Below are 21,403 nucleotides of genomic sequence, written 5' to 3'. Positions count from 1 at the left end.
CTAAACACCCCACTCCCAACACAGGAATTCTACCAGGGAAGTAAAGTCAGGAAGACTTACCAACCAACAGTAGACATTATGAAAACCTATCAAATCATGAGATTTCAAAATACTACTACAGCCCCGACAGAGGGCTTGCTTTTCACAGACAGCTTTCTCAAACAAACAACTTCTTTTTTTTTTTTAAACTTGATTTTATTTATTTATTTATCTTTAGAGGGGAAGGAGAGAGGGAGAGAAACATCAATGTACGGTTGCCTTTTGTGCGTCCCCTGCTGGTAGTTAGCCTGCAAGGAACCGGCCTGCAACCCAGGCACGTGCCCTGACTGGGATTCGAACCAGGATCGTCTGGTTCGCAGGCCCGCGCTCAACCCACTGAGCTACGCCAGCCAGGGCTTCAGACAAACAACTTCTTAAAGTTCTTGCTGGTTTGGTGGGCAGAGGGCTTTGCTGCTTGCTTTTGATCACATCACAAGAGCTGTTGGGATTTGCCATGATGATTAGTGGCCAACAAACCCAGGTTGAGTTGAGGGTGTGGAACAATCAACTAGGTGAATTTTTCCAAACATCAGTCACGCAACCATTTATACCTTAGTAATTACTATAGTCATTTCGGATCGCTATAGGTCACTTTAAATCATATAATTAATTTGCCAATACGAAAAGCAAAAAAATTTATACCCTCAAATCTCCAGGTCCACCTCATGGCTTCTGTCTTCACCCAGACTGTTCCCACTCATGACAGGTTATTGCTAGCAGGCAGTGAACATTACCAGACCATCTTCAACACTACCAAAAGGAATTAAACTCACTTCCCACTTTTCTCATTTTTTTAAGAATGCTTATTTCCAATTTGAATTATCATCACTTTTCTCTTGGTTAGTGGTATTAGTGGCTACACTGTTGCTTATACCAAATCAGAACACAGTGGAAAGCAAAGAAAAAACTGATCAAATCCAGCCCACAATCAAGGAGAAAGAAATGAGATTTGAAAATATTATTTGGTATTTTAAGCTCCATGCAGGCAGGGACCAAGGAAATCTATCTCAGCGCCCAGGTGATAACAAGCTCGGGTATCTTAATTGAACCTGGGGTCACTGATAATTTCAAATGAGGCAAAGTAATTCCCCTGCATCCTTCCCAAAAATTGAGGTTATACCTTGAGGCCATGGTACTTGAAAAGCACTGGAAGGAATGCTCCAGGCTCTTCCTATCTGGGACATAAGGGACAGCCATCCAGACTTAGTTCCATAAGCTGGGTAAAGACCTGGTCCAAAGTGGGAGTACCGGGAAAGCTTATAAACTGGGGCGATTCCGCCAACAACCCTCTTAAGACGGGTTCAGACAGGCCAAGCTGAAACAGGAGCAGTTCCCAGAAAAGGCTCCAGCCAACTCGAGCCTGCGTCTGCAGGTTGCCTGGCAACAGGCGCCTCACCAGGGCCTCCAACCTTTCTCTGAAATCCACAGCAAAGAAAGTGATCGGCCCGTCCCCTGCTCCATCCAGGACACCTCCTTCAGGCTGTGTTCTCCTCCCCCGGCATGCGAGGCAAAACCCTGCAGCCCCCTCGGAAGTACTCACCAAGAAAAGAAATCCCAGTGCGAGCCGGGGAACCTCACCCTCCCGCCCAGCTCAGTGATGCTTCTAAAACCCGGGGCGGAGTTAGAGCGGACTCAGTTGAGCTTTTCCTGCACAGGGAGAGGGCCAAAACCCGGCCCGGATCAATGGCAGTTGCATAATTCTTCATTTAGGTGAATTTTATTGTAACGTATTTTATAGAAAATCTACCAGGTGTGAGCTCCAAGAATGATTTTTTAACTTACTGGGGTTGTCTTTTACTGTACAATATTTTTATTGTTGTTCTATTACACTTGTCCCAGATGTTTTGAAGAGAAAAATATTTAAGCATGAGCTCTCAAGGAGCTTACAATTATTTAAAAGACAAGAATGCATATGGTATTACAGAGAGACATGTAGACACAGAAAGAAGTATTACTTTATTGATAGGTGCATGTATACACAAATATATATGATCACACAATATTATGATTACAAATTAAAATGCTGATGTAATAGGAACACACCTAGGAATCGGGAAACCTCCGTTTCATTCCTTGCTCTCCACACAATGTCTTTGGGTGTCAGCTCCTCTTCCATAACAGGAACCCTCTGGTGTGAGGTATTACTAAGGTTCCATTACACTCTAAGATGCTTAACTTTCCTGAACCTCACAGCTAAGTGTCAGCTACCCAAACTAGAACTAAGACCATCTGAAGCCTAGTCCAGTTCTCTTCCCACAAAATCAAGTCCTTTTCTGTCCTGTAGTTTCTTTTGAAAATTAGCTTCTTTCCCCAACCAGTGGTTTGGTTGGTTGGAGAGTCTTTCATGAACTGAAAAGTTGCCTGTTCATCCCCAGTCAGGGCACAAACCTAGAGTACAGGTTCTGTCCCCGGTCAGGATGCATAGGAGGGGCAAGCATGGATGTTTCATGTCACATCTCTGTCTCTCTCTGTCTCTCTCTGTCTCTCTCTCTCTCTCCCTCTCTCTCTCCCCCGTCCCCCCCATGCCATTCCCCTTTCTCTCTCTCTTTAAAAACAATGGAAAAATGTCCTCAGGTGAGAGTAGCTCCCTTCAAAATATATGTATTTAAATTTCCAATTGGAGTCAGTTTGAGAATAAAAAGACAAATACATTTTTAAAGCATAAAAACAGTAAAGTTAGTAGTTATAAGATCATGACTTTCCTACGTGCCATAAAATTCATCTACTCATTATCCCCACACAGGAAGAAAAGCAAAAATAAGCTTAAAAGTAATAATGAAACAAAAACTAAACTTCAACTTTTAAAACTTTATCAAAGACCTTCAAAATTCTAGTACCCAACCAACATTGCCCATTCCACAAACAGATATTCAAGAAAATAAAATATCTTTGTCTATTTCTGACACTTAGACTTACTATCCTTAAATTGCTTTGGTGTTTCTAGATGGGGTTCTCCAAGTAATTAGGAATATGGTCTAAATAAAACAAATCTATCTAATCCAGATATTGTGTTAAAACATCTGTATAAAAACAATAATCTTGGAGTATGTGTTGGCCAGATAAATTATACTTTTTTGCCACAATACAATTCATTACTTTACAAAAGCTCTGTTGTTATTGTGCCAATTAATTTCTCTATACATGAAATGAAACTAAATTAAGCAGGTTAACCTATATTATTTTCAGTATCAGAATAATTTGCATTTTAAGCTCAACAAACATCTATTGAACACCTACTATCTGAAAATGCATCCAATGTCATAAAAAGTGAAAGTACATAAGCCTGCTTAATATTGTCCTGTCAGCTGAGTTTAAAATATTTATTGTGTCACTACAACATAATGAGATATAGTTTCTAAAGAAGCTTACATTTGTATACAACATCGTTGGAAAGTTAAAGAGTGCTCATTTCTTCATTAACTCATTTTGAGTTAATTTTTTTTTTTGAGTTAATTTTTTTTTGAGGGCATAAGGGATCAGTACCAGATCTAGTGCTATATATATAGCAGTGAAGCAAACAAAGCCAGTGTCTAACAAAGGTTACAATGTAACAGAGGTGACAACCATTAAATAAATAAATAAATAAGTAATATGATGTCAGGTACCAATTGGTTGGGGATGTAGTGTACTCAGGTATGGCTTTACTGAGGGGAGTTCTGAAGGCAAAGGGAACAGCAAGGGTAAAAGGCCTAAGGAAAGAGCATCCTTGTCAAGCTGATAGATGTGGCTGGAGCAAAGTGAGCCTGGGAAAAATGTAGGATAAGGGCCAGAGATAAGCCATGGTCAAGTTTTTAGTGCCTTGCAGGACATAACTAGAACTTTAAATTTATAAGTATGACAGGAAATTATTAGAGGGCTTGGAAAAGAGAGGGCCTAATGTTTTAAAAGGAATAATCTGGCTGTTTATAGAAAACAAATAGCAATGAATTAAGAAAGGATGCAGAAAAACTGAGTATAAGGATAATACCTGTTTATTCAAATTCCTGTCTAGATGTTTTGTGGGGATCAATTTTAGATGTGATTCACATTTAAATCAATAGACTTTGAATACAGCAGATTATTCTCCACAGTGTTGGTGGGCCTCGTCCAATCAGTTGAGGAACTTAAGAGCAAAGACTAAAGTTTCCTAAAGAAAATTCACTTCTGCCTCGCCAGTGCAATGTAAAAATTCTGTCTAAGTTTCTAGGCATCTACTTAAGTTCTTAACATCAACTTTTACTTGAATTTTCAGCCTATCAGCTTGCTTTATAGATTTTGTGCAACAATAAGTTAATTGTTCCCACTGTATAACTTAATTTTCTGCTTTCTATTAAAAAATGATGAGTAGTTGCTTCAAAGTCCCCTGCCCTGCCCACGTGAGGAGGCTGGCTGACTACAAAGGTCACTACTTGTAAATATGTGTCCACTTGAATTATACGGCACTGTCGATGACCTGAAATCATCAAATAAAAATTTGAAACACAGAAATACTGAAAATTTTCATTTATTGTCACAGAAAAATACAGGTTTTGTAGTAAACAATGTGATAGCATGGACTTCAAACATTCAGCCAAATAAAGTTGATTTATATTGCAATGTAAGCAAAACCAGCAATTAAATGCACTCTGTCCTAGATTTTGGCCCAATCAAAGCAGTTTTTTATTTGAACTTTTTATACCAAACCATAAGACTGTTTCAAACTTAAATTTCGAGAAGATTTTTATCCAAGAGAATTAATCGGCTACACTTTCCACGTGTTTATGTTTTATCTTTCTAGACAGTCTCTTCAGATAAGAAAACAAGCAGCAAATTATTAAATTGTTTGACAACATAGTAATTTAGGATGACACTATGTCATAGAGTATATTCTGACTTTATCCACCATCTCTGAGCAAACAGGCAATATGATGTTGAAGCTTTTTTTAAACAAACAAACAAACAAAAAAAGAATGGACGCACGGAAGCTGAGTCTATGAAACTAACATACAGGGTTTTGCGCAGGCCCGGTCCATTATAGCATCTTCTCGCAGGTGACCTCTTTTACACAACACAGTGCTGCCTGCTTGTTGCAATCTAGATTAACATTCAGACGCCCTTCTCAGTGATTCCGGATTAGGTCCACAGAAAGTGCCTTCAAGATGGTCTAAACCCTGCATCAGAGAGCCACTCAAGGCTTTTTCTTCTGTAGCCCATGGCTTTTTGGCCGGCTACTCTTGCGGTTTATTCGGCCTCGGTCTGGTCCCGCCCGCTGGGGCTGCGGCGCACCCGGGGCGCTGGGCTCGAGCCTGTGCAGGAGGCTGCAGCCAGCAGAGAGCGTGGTCCCGGGAGGCCGGGAAGATTGGCCTAGCCGTTAGGGGTCCGTGCAGCCAGAGCATCCTTTGCGTTCCGCCATGGTTCTGAGGAATGAGTTAAGTTGCTTATGGACTTTAAGTTTCTGTGTGGTAGCCGGTAAATTGTCTCTCACTGTCCCATCCATCACAGACGAGAGTTTCATAGATGAATGTGTCGCTGCTCACAACGAAATGCGTGGCCAAGTTCAGCCCCCCGCGGCCGACATGAAACACATGGTGAGAAAGAACCGGGCTGGGGTCTTACTAGGTTCATCCTAAGGCATCTTGGTGATTCGTTTTATGAACGCATTTGTATGAATTCGCTCAGCACTTAATTAAAAAATCACTCCTTGGCTGACCTGTCTCCTGCGGGGCGGTGATAGAAGGGAATCAGAAAGAAAATCTTGAAGCTGATCTTTGCCTAGACTTAAATATCTGTGTGTTTACACACAGGATGAGGATCTTTTTTCTGGCACGGATTTATGTCCGTTAACATTTTTGACCCATTTGAGTCTATTTTTTTATTTGTAACGCAGGACAAAAATAGTGGTTGATGCTAGGGATAATTATCTCCCTCCACTTAGGGAAGGTCCTTCTGAGTATTCTACACAATTCCCAAGATTCTGAGGTTTTCCAATCCCGCTTGTGGGTAGAAGCAATATTCCCAGTAGTGTGTAAGTATTAGGTAACATGCTCTTATCCTTTTGAGTGATTCTTTCCCTGGCCTTGGATATATTCTTCATATGTGTGTGCTAATCAATAGTCTGCTATTGGAGGCAGAGGTGTCTCCTTTCTGGTATTCCAGTATGGCCTGGGCAATTATAAGACTCACCTTGTTGGTTTCCCTCCTCTCAAAAATCACTGGTCTTTATTGGCTAATATCATAGGTCTTGACTGTTGCTTTTTCACATATGTATTTTATGTTTATTGTTTCAAGTAAGAAGTTAAATGTAGTCCTGTCACTGTGTCTTGGCCAAAAACGGAAGTGCTGACTGCTAGCTAAGCCTTCAACAGGTGTTTCTCCTGCCACGTACTACTGAACCATCAGTAGACTGAGGAAACTAGCCTCCTCATTTTATATCTAGCTCTATAAATGTCAGAAAAGATAGACCACAATGTGTTAACAAATAAACTTTGAAATCATGCAAGCTTTTTTATTTTTATTAACATATAATCTTTTATTAAAGTAGACAACCTAACAATTTAATATCTGTGTTTATTGCAAAATGTTTACAGTAAATTTAGTTAAGGTTCATTACCTCACATAGTTATATTTTCTTCTTGTGACAAGAACTTTTAACATCAAATCTCTTAGCAATTAGCAACTGTCAAATATATATTACAGAATGGTTAACTATACTAACCATGCTATACTCTACAGCCATAAACTTGTTTACATTGCAATCACAAGTTTGTACCTTTTGAACACCTTTACCCTTTCACTTACTCCCCACCCCCAAACTCTGAGAAGCACCAATGTGTTCTCTGTGTCATGAATTTGGTTTTTTAATATTCCACATATAAGTGACCATACAGTATTTGTCTTTCCCCGTCTGACTTATTTCACTTAGCATACAGGTAATTTTTAAAACAACATAGGTTTAGCATCTCACTCAAACTACTCTCCACATCACTTGTTCTCCATGCAGTGCCTTTGGGCTGTTTATATCTTGGTTCTTTCATATCAACATTTGTTCTTCAGAGTCATCATTGAGAAAGCTGGAGGGCTACACCGGACTTATATGATCAGACCTAAAGGTGATATATGCCAGTCCCACCTGTATCTGGCCAGAATTAGTCCAGTGACCTTAGTGGGCTTACCTTAAATGTCTCTACTACAGACTGTTTTTTTGGTCATCAAATATTGTTTTATTCCTTTCATTCCATATATAGAACAAATTCAAGGCCTCACTCAGAGGATAAAACACAATAGTGTTCACTTGCTGAATTAGAGTCTCATAACATTGAGTGGTATGCAACAATTTTTTTAAAAGGGTTGGTTGTGGATACCCTTGGCCATGTGACTGCGTGTTTCCTCCACAGAAACATTTAATGCTAGCACAGAGACAACTACAAGGAACATTTCTATTCAGGAAGTAGAAGAATGGGGACCCACACAGCCATCATTGATTCAGAGTGATTTTGAAATCTTTAGAGCAGGTATTATGAAGAGCTGCTAACCTGAAGGTCAGAAAATTTCTTTCACTAAGGATGGTAGGAGTTCACTTGTCCCTTGTTTTTTCTTGACCCCATCTTCTCCATCTAAAATGTTCTTCCTTGCCCATCATCCTCCTTGGCCCAATTTTCTACTGAAAAACGTAATAGAAATTTAAAACTCGCTGGATGGGCTCAACAGCAGAATGAATGTGATAAAGGGGGGAAAAATCAGTGAATCAAAACTAGAGCAATAGGATACCAAATCTGAACAACAGACAAAATGGACTGAAAAGAAGTGAACAAAACATCAGGCATCTATGAGACAATAACAAAATATCTACATTCATGGCATTGGCACTCCAGAAGGAATAGAGAAAGGTGGGGAAGGGCAGAAATAATTTGGGTAAAGACATAAACAATAAACCTGAGAGATGACCAAGTATGATGAGCTTAAAGAATTTCAAGGCAAGATACAATATAATAAAACTTCATAAACTTAAGACAAACAAAATCTTAAAAGTAGCTGAAAAGATATAACACATTAGCTAAAAGAGAACAACAAGTTCAATGTCATCAAATTTCTCACCCAAATCCATGGGGGCCAGAAGGAAGTGGCACAACATTTTTCATTTTAACTTCAGTGTCAGTTTCAAGGAAGACTCATGTAAGAAGTCTATGCAGAGAAAATACACTTCAGAAATGAAGGTAAAATTAAGATATACTCATATTCAGGAACTAAGATAGTTTCTCATAAGCAGACTTACTCTACAACAATACTTAAGGAAAGATCTTCAAACAGTAAAATAATGATAAAACAAGGACTCTTGCAACATCAAGAATGAAGAAACAAAAAGGCAAAGAGTAAAAATATGGGTAAATACAATAAACTGTTCTTCTCTTATGTTTTCTAAATTATGTTAACACTTGAAACAAAAATCATACCATTGTCTTACATGGTTCTTATGTATGTAGATTTTTAAGACTTTTATTTCTATTTTGTTTATTCATTTATTTTCTTCTTTACATTCCACATAGAAGAGGCCATTAAGTAAGATAAAAGTTACTTGAACACAAGCACTGCAATGCTGTACCAGTATATCTGGAAATATTTTATTTACTTATCTTTAGAAAGGAAGGGAAGGAGAGAGGGAGAGAAATATCAATGTATGGTTGCCTCTCATGCATCCCCTGCTGGGAACTGGCCTGCAACCCAGGCATGTGCCCTGACTGGGAATTGAACCTCGATCATGTGGTTTGCAGGCCTGCACTCAATCCACTAAGCTACACCAGCCAGGGCAAATATTTTATATTTTTGATACTATCTGCTTCCAGAGTAACATGGAAATACAGCTTTTTATATTTTCCTGATATCTGGCAACCTTGATAGTTTTACTTATGTTTTACAGTATACCTTGTACATTCATTTGAATTTTCTATTATGCAGTTTTGTCATCTGTGAATAATGGTAAATTCCAATCAATCATTATGTTGCCTTCACTATTTAGTTAATTATTAATGAAGAAAAGGGGTGCAAAGGGAATAAACTAGGGCATTTGTATCTGTGTGCTTCACCAAGAAGCTACAGCTTCAACATCCAAAGGATTATAGCGCTTCTCTGCCCAGGGCATTAACATTCCTTCCTTCTCACCTCCCATACGTGATTACCTGGAGGATAGCAGGGGGAGGCAGGCACATGCACCAAAGAAGTCAAAATGGTGTGAAGGAGGTGCATGACCAAAGAGGACTGTCAGTCTAACTAGGGGTGTGAACCCATCTAAAGCCCATGAAAACTCGGGAAGTTGATCAGTCATTTTGAAAAAGCACCTGGTCCATCTCAAACCCAAGCTAATTATTTTCCCAGAGAGCTAAGAAGCTCTGTCTCTTCCTTGCTCATGACTGCCACTTGCCCTGTGCATTCACATGTCCTCTCTCACTCTGCAGTGTACGATCATGTGGGTGTAGCATCTACTGGAGCCCGCATCAGGTGGTGTGAGCTCCAAAAGGACTAAGCTTTAATATGAAGCTGAAACTCTGGCTTTTGCTGTGCCCTTGCTGAGGACAAGGTTGGACTTTTTCCGTGACAGGACAGACAAACATGGAAAACTAGAAACTCAGGGGGCAGCTGCTATATCCACCTAAATAAACCATGCCACACCACAATCTCTCATGTGTAGGTACTTTAAAATGCTTTCCTCATGGTTTCATGGAAGAGCTTAATTTTCACTGACAACAATTAGACATTTTATATCCTTTGTCCCATATATTTTATACTACCTAAAATCCAGTACAGTTCTTATTAAGGATTTTATTTATTTATTGAGGGAGGGGAAAAGAGGGAGAAAGAGGAGAGAAACATTGATGTGTGGTTGCCTCTTACACACCCCCTAATGGAGACCTGGCCTGCAGCCCAGGCATGTGCTCTGACTGGGAATCCAATCAGTGTCCCTTTGGTTCACAGACTGGCATTCAATCCACTGAGCCACACCAGCGAGGGCTCCAGTACAATTTTAAATAGAATTGAGACATCTTGTTTCATTCCTATTCTTGGGTGGAAGCTTTCAATAATTCACCATTTTTGTATTAATGTTTGCCATATGGTTGCCATACACACACGCACACACACTTGATCAAATTAAGAAAATTCTATTTCTAGTGTGCTAGGAAGATTTTTCCTTTTTAATTATAAGTGCATACTCATTGTTTACTTATGATATGTTTGCATGTCTTTCTGAATTACTAGACTGTGAACTTCAACTTATTTAAATCGCATTCAAATATTTGCTGACTGTTTATACTGTACCAGGCCAAAAATGAACTGTCATAGAGTGGGCCATAGAGGGTTTCTGAAGCACAACTAAAAAGAAATGACAAATGGTGAACATAATAAATGCCAAAGAAAAACTGTACTTTATTAAAATTAAAATTTAAATAAAATTTAACTGATTACAATAACTAGAATAACTTTAATGCAAACAAATATGCATAATTCAATTTAAATTATTTTTGTCTTCCAGACTTGGGATGAAGGTTTAGCAAAGACAGCAAAAGCATGGGCAAACAAGTGCAAATTTATCCACAACAGCTGTCTTAAAAAATCATATAAATGTCATCCCACTTTTGAATTTATTGGAGAAAATATCTGGATAGGTACATTACCTAAATTTACACCAAAATCTGCTATTGTTGCTTGGTATCGTGAAAAAGATTTTTATAATTATAGTAGTCTACATTGTTCCAAAGTTTGCAGCCATTATACACAGGTAAGTATTTGACATTTTATTGATTAGTTCTTATTTATGCCCATTTCAATCACAAGACATGTTTTTTAGCATTTTCTTTTGAGTTTCTGTTGTATATCCTAAAAACTCACCTTCATTTAAAAGGTAGTTTTACTGGGTATAAAATTCCATGGAGCTTTTGTTCTTTGAACTTTAAAAATCACTCTCCTGTCATCTCAATGCATTAATTCCAAATAAGCACTCTACTGTCAATCTTTCATTTATTTCTGTGTGTATAATGTGCCTTTTTTCCTTTGATTAACTTCAAAAATGTTTCTTTGTGTCAGGTCTTGAACAATTTCATTACTAAAGTTTTCTTCATATTTTTGTGTTGCAGTTAACTGAGTTCCTTAGCACTGTAGTTCTATCAAATTCTGAAAAATGTAGTTTAAATCAAATTTTGAAAATGTTGGATATTGTTTCTTGAAATAGTTCTGTCACCATCTCTCACTTCTCTCCTCCTGGAGTGCAGTCACCAGGTAGAAGACCACCTGAGTTTTCCTATGGTTGATTGATATTTTCTTCTCTTTTTGCCCTAAGTTTCTTAAATTTTTTAAACTCTGTGGTTAATTTCAGATGGCCTCATTTTTTAAATTCACTAATATGTTCTTCTCTAATGTTTAATTTACTATTAAAAACATTTAGTCTATTTTTCATCCTAGATGTTAAAGTTTACCTCTCTAGAAGTTTGATTTTGTCTTTTTTACGTCATCAGTAACTACTTAAAATTCTTGACCTTTTATCTAGTTTTTCAATCATATGAGATAGTTATAGTAATTGTTTTAACATTTTCTCTGTTAATACTAGCATCTACTTTAGTTCTCGGGTACTTTCAATAGGTTGATTTTCCCTCTTAATTTTTCTGCTTGTCACATCAGGTATGTTTTATTATATTCCCAATTTTGTAAATTTTGCCTTGTTGGATACTTGATTTATTTATATACTTATAATATTCTTAAATCCTCCTATGGGATACAGTTAAGTTACCTGGAATTTGTTAGATCCTTTTTGTTCCTTCTTTTAAAATATTAATTGGAATGAAGGCAATGTTTAGTCAGGGCTAATTGTCTCTCACCAGTGAAACCAAATTCTTCTATATGCTCTACCCTAGTGCCCCAGAAAGTATGAAACTCACCAGTCTAGATAGTGGGAAAGACTCTACTCCTGGCCCAGTGCAAACCCCAGTATTCTTTCTTGCAGTTTTTACAGATGGTTCTTTCCCAGGTTGAGGGTGCTTTATTCAAATGAATGCTCCAATTAGTACTGTGCTGAATTGATGATGGAGATCCCCTGAAGATCTCCACACAAGTGTCAGAGTTAGATTTTCACCACTAAACTCCCACCTCCTTGGTCTCCCCAGACTCTCCACTGGGTGAACCCATCAAGCTTCTCCTGATTTCCCACCACCCCTTCCCCTCCAGCCACCACGTGAAAACTCTCTCAAAGCGATAAGCTGAGACAATTGTACAGCTCACAGCTTCTCCCCACCCCAGCTCTCAGGGGACTTTATCCTTTGTTGCCGTATGTATAATACATTGAAGAACTTTAGTTCTATAATGTTCCAATTCTTTTGGTGAGAAATAGAAGTCATATTTAGCCAAATATACATACATGTAGTTGTATAGTTCATTAACTTTCTAAAACATTCAAGAGCAATGGGGTATTTTAAGAATCTAGCTTAATCTCACATTATTAAGTGGGAAACTAGCTCATAATTGATTCTTCACTCTCCAAAGCCACACACGTGGTTATAAGTAAAGCTCATCTCTTTTTTGTTCAGAGTGATTTTATTGCACTTTGCTGGCCCTCAGGCAAACAAAGAGCCATTAAAATACATTTTGTAAAACTGTTGATTACAGTTTTATACCTGGGCCATGGGAAATAGTGAGTAACGCATCAGCTGATAAATTGTGTCAACGTGCTTTGTTAACTGAATTGTAAAATAAATGGGTCCAGAAAACTCACTTGTGTTATCAAAATCTGTGTCAATTTTCCTGGTTATTTTGTTTTCCAAAACAGCACATTTTCTCCTTTGTCCATTTGGGAAATGGAGAAAAATTCTATTATGTCATTGTCACAAAAGAATACTAAGTTTTTCACCTCCTTACCTCTCTCCCCCATAGCTAGGTCCATGTAAATCTTCTTCTGAATAACTGCTCTTCTTTACAATGAAACAAAAATATTCACCATTCCTATGGCAGGCGTGTTTTTTGCACAAACCCAACATGTTCTGACTCTCAGTCCTTATTTGTCTCTTTTGGTTTGACAGAGATAAGAATATGGTTAAGACCACTAAATTTGATATGTGATAATAAATTTAATGAGAACATTTAAAGAAAAAGAAACAAAAGTTAATTGTTTCCCTTTTAAAATCTGATTTTAACATTGTGTGTATTAAATACCCATGGAGAAAATAAAAATGTTTCACAAATCATATAGAACAAGTTATTATTTTGTATTATATCACTATGTATTATATCCTTTTGATTTCTGAGAATTATCAATGAGGAAAAATTAGTTAGGTGCCCCCATGAGAACAGTCTTTTAAAAATTGTTTTAAACTAAATGTTAGGAATTAAGAAAAATAGCCAACAAGAATTTATGTCTATTCGTTTTTATAGCATGACTCTTATAGCTATTCCTGTGATGCACTGTGGCATAGAGTTGTTTTGCATATTTTATTTAAAATTTTTTTCCTTGTAGATAGTTTGGGCCAATTCATATAAAGTTGGCTGTGCAATTACACTTTGTCCTAACCTTGGGAAAGCTGAAACTTCAATATTTGTATGTGACTATGGACCTGGGTAAGTAACTTTGCTATTAACAATATTTTATATTGAAAAAAGTGTTACAAATTGTTTCCAAAATAGGGTCTTACACTAAAAAGACAAGAATATATTTAATAAATAAAGTCTCCCTCTATAATGCTAATCAAATGATACAGATGAAAATAGAAAATCATGAGAGAATCTTGCTATTACTTTGTGTAAATAATTATACCTGCCATGAAATATTTAAAGTTTAGAATGAAAATGATAAATATTGTTTAAGTAAAAAAACCAGATAATCTAAAATGCATCGTCATACTAAATATTGGGAAACAAAAGAAGTTGGTAGATGCTTTCCTAGCATAATACAACATAACTGGAATGAGCAAATGATTCAGAATTATAGTAAAAAGCACATTCTTCTAAGAAGAAAATACCAAAAGTTTTATTGCCTTTTTGGTAATTGCACACCTAATTGGAAATATAACATAAGCCTAATGAGAGGGCCCAAAAATGAAATTCTGGAACTCTAATATTCATGATGGACAAGAAAGAGGAAAAAATCCACTCACAATCCAACCATTTAACAAACAAAAATATTCAAATAAAATGTACAACAGATGAAAACACAGGCATAGAATAAGTATACAAGGATTTGGTTAAAAAAGAAGAAAGAATAAGGAGAAGAAAAAGGAGAAAGAGAAGGAAGAAAAGGGGGAAGGAGGAGGAGGAGGAAGAGGAAGAAGAAGAGGCAGAAGAAGAAGAAATGCGGAGATGTGCCAAAATTGCTGTGGAGAAGAACAAAGGTGTATATCTCTTTCTGTATCTCTTCTACTCCCTCAGTTAGCAACAGAAATAACTATGACAAAAGCATAACTTAAAGAGAAGAAAAATAAAGGACAAATGAAACAAATAGGATAAATAAGAAGATGATAGCTTTAATCTTAACTATGTCAATATTCACCTCAAATGTAAATGCTACAGACACCCAAATGCAAAAGCAGAGATTACGAGAATAGATAACAAATCAAGAACCAATTATATGCTGCCTATAAGAAATATACTTTAAACATAAAGACACATATACATTAAAAGTAAAAGGATGGAAAGAGCTTTACTATACTAACATTAGTAGTAAACCTGTAGTGTTTATGTTAACCTCAAATCATGTGAATTTCAGAGGAAAAAAATGTCACCAGAGATAAAGAAGACAATTAAAAATAATAATGCGGTTAATCAGGCAACTTGCATAAAGTGAACAAATCCTTAAAAGACACAAACTACAAAGAAGAAGTAAAATGAAAAAATAAATACAGAGAAGTGTCTCTTGTGAACATAGGTACATAGATTCTAAATAAAATTTAAAATTGAATCCGATAATATGGTAAAAGCACAATATACCTTGTCCAAATGGAGTTTGTCCCAGGAATGTAGGTCTGGTCTGACAATCTAAAATCAACCTATGTAATTAACCACATCAATCATCTTAGAAATAAAGATCATCTCACTAGACTTAGAAAAGGACAAATATTTATTCCCAATAAAAGTTCTCTGCCAAGTAGAAATAGAAGGAAAGAAACTTCTTAAACTAATAAAGAGCATCTTTGAAAAACCTGCATGTGATGTTATGCCAAACAGTAAACAAAATTTTCTGTAAAGTACCAGACAGTACTTTTTCTGTAAAGTACAGATAGTAAAAGTGTTAGGCTTTCCAAAGCACATGCATTCTATTACACATTTATCTTTTTGTTTTTTGTTGCTCTAAATAACCCTTTAAAACATAAAAAATCAATTCTTAGCTCACAATCCACAAAAACAGACCACAAGCCAGGTTTAGCTTAGCGACCAGACTTTGCTGACTGCTGATCCATAGATCTATATAGAAAATCTGAGAGAATCTGTGAAAACTCTTCTAGAACTAATTAGTAAGTTTAGAAATTTTTCAGGGTACAAGATCAAAATATAAAATGCAATTACATGTCCATACCCTAGCAACAAACAATCATAAATTGAAATAAAATGATAATACCCTTTATAATAGCATCAAAAACTATAAATTATCTACAGATAAATCTGGCAATAGATATGAAGGACCTATAAAATGAAAATTACATAATATTCATGAGAGAAATTAACACATACACAAATAAATAGAGAGATATACACAGTTAATAGGATAAAAGACTCAATATTGTTAAGATGTAATTTTTCAATAAATTGACCTATAAAACCATACATGGGTTTATTTTTGCAGTGAAAAACAGATTTTTTCAACAAATGCTACTGGAACAATATGTCATCCACTTATAAAAAACAAAAGTAAACTTGAATCTACACAAAATACAACCTACAAAAATAACTTAACAGGTCTTAGACCTAAATGTAAAACCTAAACTATAAAACTCATGGAAGAAAACATGGATGAAAACTTTGTGACCTTAACAGCCAAAAAATTTTAGCTATCACACCAAAAGCATGATCCATAAAAAACAAGCTTACAAGTTGGATTACATTAAAATTAAAAATTATAGCTATTCAGCTTCCCGTCAAGATGGAGGCATAAAAAAAGATTAAAACTAGTCAAAGGCAATGGTAAAAGAATAAAAAGATAAGCTACAAACTGGAATAAAGTCTTTGCAAAATGTATCAGATAGAAGATTTGTACTACCATACTTGAATATAGGAGGAACTGTCACAACTCTATATCAGAAATACTTAAAACAATAAAAATGGATAAAAAGTTAATCAAGGAAATACGCAGATGGCAAATAGGCAATGATAAAAACCGTCACATCATTAATCACTCAGGGCAATACAAATGAAAGCCGCGATGAATACTGCCGCACAACAATGCGAATGGCTGGAGACTGGCCACTCCAGATCCACGGGAAGACGTGAAGGCAGCAGAATTCCCAGCCACAGCTGGTGAGCGTATATAGTGTCAGAACTGTTTTGTAAAAACAGTATGGCAAGTCCTCAAAAACTTAAATATGTACCAACCACATGATCTATTTATTCCAGTCTTAGATATGTATTCATGAAAGTGTATGTCCATAAAAAGACGTATAAATATTCAAAGGTGCATAGTAGTATTGCCTGTAACAGCAAAAAACTGGAACAGCCCAAATGTCCATCAACAGATGAATGGATAAATGAATCATGGCTTATTCTTTAATGGAATACTGATAATGTCATTAATGTTTTGTTTTGTGTACCCTAAGTAACACTTTTTAAACTATGCCACAGACAGGGAGACAAAAAAAAAAAAGCAAGTTTGTTAGAATGTATCAGCTTATATTATTGAAAAGCAGGCATAATATCTGCCAGATGGTGGACCAAATGGTGCCATTATTTGGTACACCATCAAACAGAACTACATAAGGACTATGGTATTGTGTTTCCATTTGCAATTTAAATTGTACTTATTTCATTTACAAAATGAAGAGATAGATAGTCTTTGTGTTTTACAACAAAAATAAAATCTGTGTCTGTTACATACATAATTACTGGGTTCACAGCTAACTTGTGTTCTACAGAATATTCAAGAATATAACATGCTGGCCAAGCAGTTCAGTTGGTTAGAGCGTCATCCAGACATGCCCAGGTTGCAGGTTGGATATCTGGTCGGGGCCTATAAGAGAATCAAAGAATAAATACATGAAAAACAAATTGACGTGTGTGTCTCTTGCAACCCCTCACTTCCTCTCTCTCTTTCAAAAAATTAATAAGGAGGATACAACGTCGATATTCATAAACTGAAGGCATGTTTTTACAACAACAATGAAATATTAGAAACAGAAATCAGGGGGGAAAATTCCATTTCCTAGAGAAACAAGAAACATAAAGTACCTAGGAATAAACCTAACCAAGGGAGCAAAAGATCTGTACTCAGAAAACTACGCAACACTGAAGAAAGAAACCAAGGAAGACACAAACAAATGGAAACGTATACCACGTACATGGACTGGAAGCATTAACATCATCAAAGTGCCCATACTCTCCAAAGCAATTTGCAGATTCAATGCAATCCCTATTAAAATACCAATGACACAGATATAAAACAAACATTTCAAAAATGTAGGTGGAACCATAAACAACCTGCAATAGCTGCAGAAATTTTGAGAAAGAAGAGCAAAGTAGAAGGGATGACCATACCTGACATCAAGCTATATTACAAAAGTACTGTAATCAAAACAGTATGGTACTAGTATAAGAACATACACACAGATCAACGGAACACAACAGAGAGTCCAGAAACCAACCCAAGTCTCTATGGCCAATTAATATTTGACAAAGTGAGCAGAAGCATAAAATGGAGTAAAAATAGCCCCTTCAACAAGTGATGTTGGGAGATCTGGACAGCTACATACAAAAAAAAAAAATGAAATGACCACCAACTACTACCACACACAAAAATAAACTCAAGGTGAATAAAAATACCTAAATATAAGTCACAACAACAATAAAAGTCCCATAGGAGAACAGGGGCAGGAAGATCTCAGATATCCCACACAGTAATATTTTCATTGATATGTCCCCTAGAGCAAAGAACATAAAGGAAAAAATAAACAAATGGGAATTCATCAAAATAAGACACTTCTGCATGGCTAAAGAAAACATCAGTAAAATGAAAAGGAAACCAACCATATAGGAAAATATATTTGCAAATGGTAATTCAGACAAGGGTTTGATCTCAAAAATATATAAAGAACTCACATGACTCCACTCCAGGAAGACAAACAATCCAGTTTAAGAAATGGGCATCCCTGGCTGATGTAGCTCAGTGGATTGAGCGTAGGCCTATGAATCAAACAACCACGGTTCGATTCCCAGTCAGGGCATATGCCTGGGTTGCAGGCCAGTTCCCAGCAGGGGACGCACAAGAGGCAACCATACATTGATACTTCTCTTCCTCTCTCCTTCCCTTCCCCTCTAAAGATAAATAAATAAAATCTTAAAAACAAAAAAGAAATAGGCAAAGTACCTCAACAGACATTTCTCCAAGGAAGACATACAGAGGGCCCAGAGACATATGAAAAGATTTTCAGCATCACTAGCCATTAGAGAGACGCAGATTAAAATCACAATGAGATACCACTTCATACCAGTCAGAATGTCCGTGATAAACAAATCAACAAACAACAAGTGTTGGAGAGGTTGTGTAGAAAAGGAACCATACCACACTGTTGGTGGGAAAGCAGACTGGTACAGCCACTGTAGAAAACAATATGGGATTTCCTTAGAAAACTAAAAATAGAACTGCCTTTTGACCTGTCAATTCCACTGCTGGGATTATACCCTAAGAACCCTGAAACACCAATTCAAAAGAATCTATGCACCCCAACATTTATAGAAGTGCAATTTATAATAGCTAAGTGTTGGAAGCAACCTAAATGCCCATCTGTTAATAAATGGATCAAAAAACTGTGGTAAATTTACACAATGGAATATTATGCAGCAGAAGAAAAGAAGGAGCTCCTACTCTTCACAACAGAACAGATGGAACTGGAGAGCAGTATGCTAAGTGAAATAAACCAGGCAGTAAAAGACAAATACCATATGACCTTACTTATAAGCAGAACCTGATCAACAAAACCAACAAGCAAGCAAAATAGAACAGAGACATTGAAATAAAGAACAAATGGATGGTAACCAGAGGGGAGGGGGCAAGGGAGATAACAGGGGAAAGAAGGAGAAAAGTCATCAAGGAACATGTGTATGGGACCATGGACGAAGCCAAAGCGGGGTGAGATTGAGGGTGGGAGAAGGGGGTGGGTGGGCCAGGAGGGTAGGAGATGGGGAAAATAGACAACTGTAGGTGAAAAACAATAAAAATAAATTTAAGAAAATTAATAAAGAAATATTTTTAAAAGAATATAACTTACTTTTATGAATATGCCGTAAAGAACAATTTTAAAGTTTCTTTTTACAAAAGAAATAAACATAAAATTGGGACAAATGTTATTTTCCTTTCAAAATTTATCATTTAATGAGCAACCAAAAAACTTACATAAACAAATGAACAAAATTGGAGTAATAAATAGCCGTTTGGCTACTCACTGTTTCTTTTTGTTTACAGAGGAAATTATATAAAGACACTCCCTTATAAAAAAGGAACACCCTGCTCTATGTGTGGAGGAGAAACCTGCGAAAACAAGCTCTGCAGTAAGCAAAAAGGGGGGAAATAATTGTAACATTCTATTTAGAAGGCAAACATTTAGCTCTTTTCAAGTTTATAAAGAAGTTGTATACAGGATTTGATTGCTGCTATATGATGGTATAAGTCATTTGTGATAAATTATATTTAAACTCAGATGATTGTGGGGCAATTGAATGCTCTCCCTCTCAGGCTAAAGGACAGAAAGAAGTGAGTCATAAATTTGGTGGAGTCTGCTGGTACACGGTATATATTTGCTACTAGACAAACAACCACCAGTTGAAATGTTTATTAGCATTTGCCTCCATTCTCCTCCTCTTATTAATCATTATTAAAATAGTGACTCACTCAGAAGTAATACATTAATTAATGTCCAAATTAATTGTGATTTAAAATGAATGTTTCTCTTCTATCATCAGCCTTTTGGTTCTCAAAAACAAAGATACGTTTTAAGGATAAGTGCATAAATCCTTTGAGGATAAAGTCAAATCGGTGAAGGGGATAGATGATTTAGAAATTGTTAAAAAGAAAGTTGTGATGCAACAAAACAAGAAAGACACCAAATAATAGCATATCAAATGATTCCACTTACATAAAGTTCAAAATCAGGCAAAAGAAATCTACATGTGGAGTCAGGAAAGCTCCTCATCCTGACCTTACCTTTAGAGGACATAGGAGTTAGTAATTACAAGAGGATACCAAAAGGTTATCTAGGTGTGTTCACTTTGCGATAATTCATCAAACTTCCCATGACATATGCATATTTCTATATTCATGTTATACTTCAGTTAAAGATGTATGGTGCCTCTAATTCCAGATTACCTCAAAACAATTTAAAAAGTAAATATATTTATGTTTATTAATAAATAAACATATTGGCCAGTGTGGCTCAGTTAGCTGGGCATTATCCCACAAACCAGAAGGTTAAAGGTTTGACTCCGAGTCAGGGCATGTACCTGGGGGTGGGGTTGGTCCCCAGGTCTGGGCACATGTGAATGGCAACCAATCAATGTTTCTCTCTCCCCCTCTCTTTTTTCCTCCCTTCACTTCTCTCCCTTGCTCTCTAAAAGCAATAAAAAGAAAATTCCTAGGGTGAGAATAAAAAATAAATAACAAGTAAACTTATTGCACTATGTCTCATAATACAATAATGCATTTTGCATAATGCAACTGGAAACTATTGTTTTCTAGTCAAAGACATATCAAGATAACAATGATGCACTTTTTTTTTCACTTTTCCTTCCTGCCCAGTGTCCAAGCCACTGTCATTTTTCTCTGAACTAGTACAGATTCCTATTTCTGTTTGTATTCTATTCCAAATTGTTTACACAAAGAAAATTAGATCAAATGCCATATTTTCTTAATATTTCTCAATTGCTTCTTACTGCAATTGAAGACAAATCTGACTCTCTACTGCACAAGCTGCAAAGGCTATGATAAACTCTGAGATCTGGCAGGTCCTCTCCCAACTTGTTCCTTTTCCAGAAATTATTTGGCTATTCTTGGCCCTTTGTTCTTACAAATTAATGTTACGATAAGCTTATCAATTGCCCAGAAGACCTTGAAATTTTGGTTGGCATTACATCTAATTTAAAAATAAATTTAAGAAGAATTACTGTATTTTGGGGACCATAAGATGCACCTAGGCTTTAGAGGAGGAAGTTAGGAAAAAAATTTTTGAAGCAAGAAATGTGG

At 36.4% G+C, this 21,403-nt stretch overlaps 3 protein-coding genes across 5 annotated transcripts in view; 2 read left to right on the top strand and 1 right to left on the bottom strand.

Annotated features, from left to right (window-relative positions):
- Window positions 1–1,654, bottom strand: part of CAPS2 (calcyphosine 2) — a 41,828-nt gene extending 40,174 nt beyond the window's left edge. For all 3 annotated transcript variants that reach the window (XM_037049419.1, XM_037049421.1, XM_037049420.1), the window contains exon 1: window positions 1,580–1,654. The gene's annotated coding sequence lies outside the window, so the exon portion shown is untranslated. The remainder of the gene's footprint in view (window positions 1–1,579) is intronic.
- Window positions 1,655–5,343: 3,689 nt separating this feature from the next.
- Window positions 5,344–13,591, top strand: GLIPR1L1 (GLIPR1 like 1). The gene is made up of 3 exons (XM_037049916.1): window positions 5,344–5,585; window positions 10,520–10,765; window positions 13,487–13,591. Exons 1-3 carry the CDS (start codon window positions 5,409–5,411, stop codon window positions 13,589–13,591), a joined length of 528 nt encoding a protein of 175 aa, XP_036905811.1. The 5' UTR covers window positions 5,344–5,408.
- Window positions 13,592–16,381: 2,790 nt separating this feature from the next.
- GLIPR1L2 (GLIPR1 like 2) overlaps window positions 16,382–21,403 on the top strand; it is a 47,384-nt gene continuing 42,362 nt past the window's right edge. The window contains exon 1 of the mRNA XM_037049915.1: window positions 16,382–16,476. Coding sequence (XP_036905810.1) covers window positions 16,382–16,476 — 95 coding nt within the window. The remainder of the gene's footprint in view (window positions 16,477–21,403) is intronic.

This window comes from Sturnira hondurensis, unplaced genomic scaffold, assembly GCF_014824575.4.
Source record: "Sturnira hondurensis isolate 20B ecotype Veracruz unplaced genomic scaffold, ASM1482457v3 Scaffold0006496, whole genome shotgun sequence".
NCBI lineage: Eukaryota > Metazoa > Chordata > Mammalia > Chiroptera > Phyllostomidae > Sturnira > Sturnira hondurensis.
The sequence above is the reverse complement of the archived record's forward strand: the minus strand, read 5'-3'. Positions and strand labels throughout refer to the sequence as shown.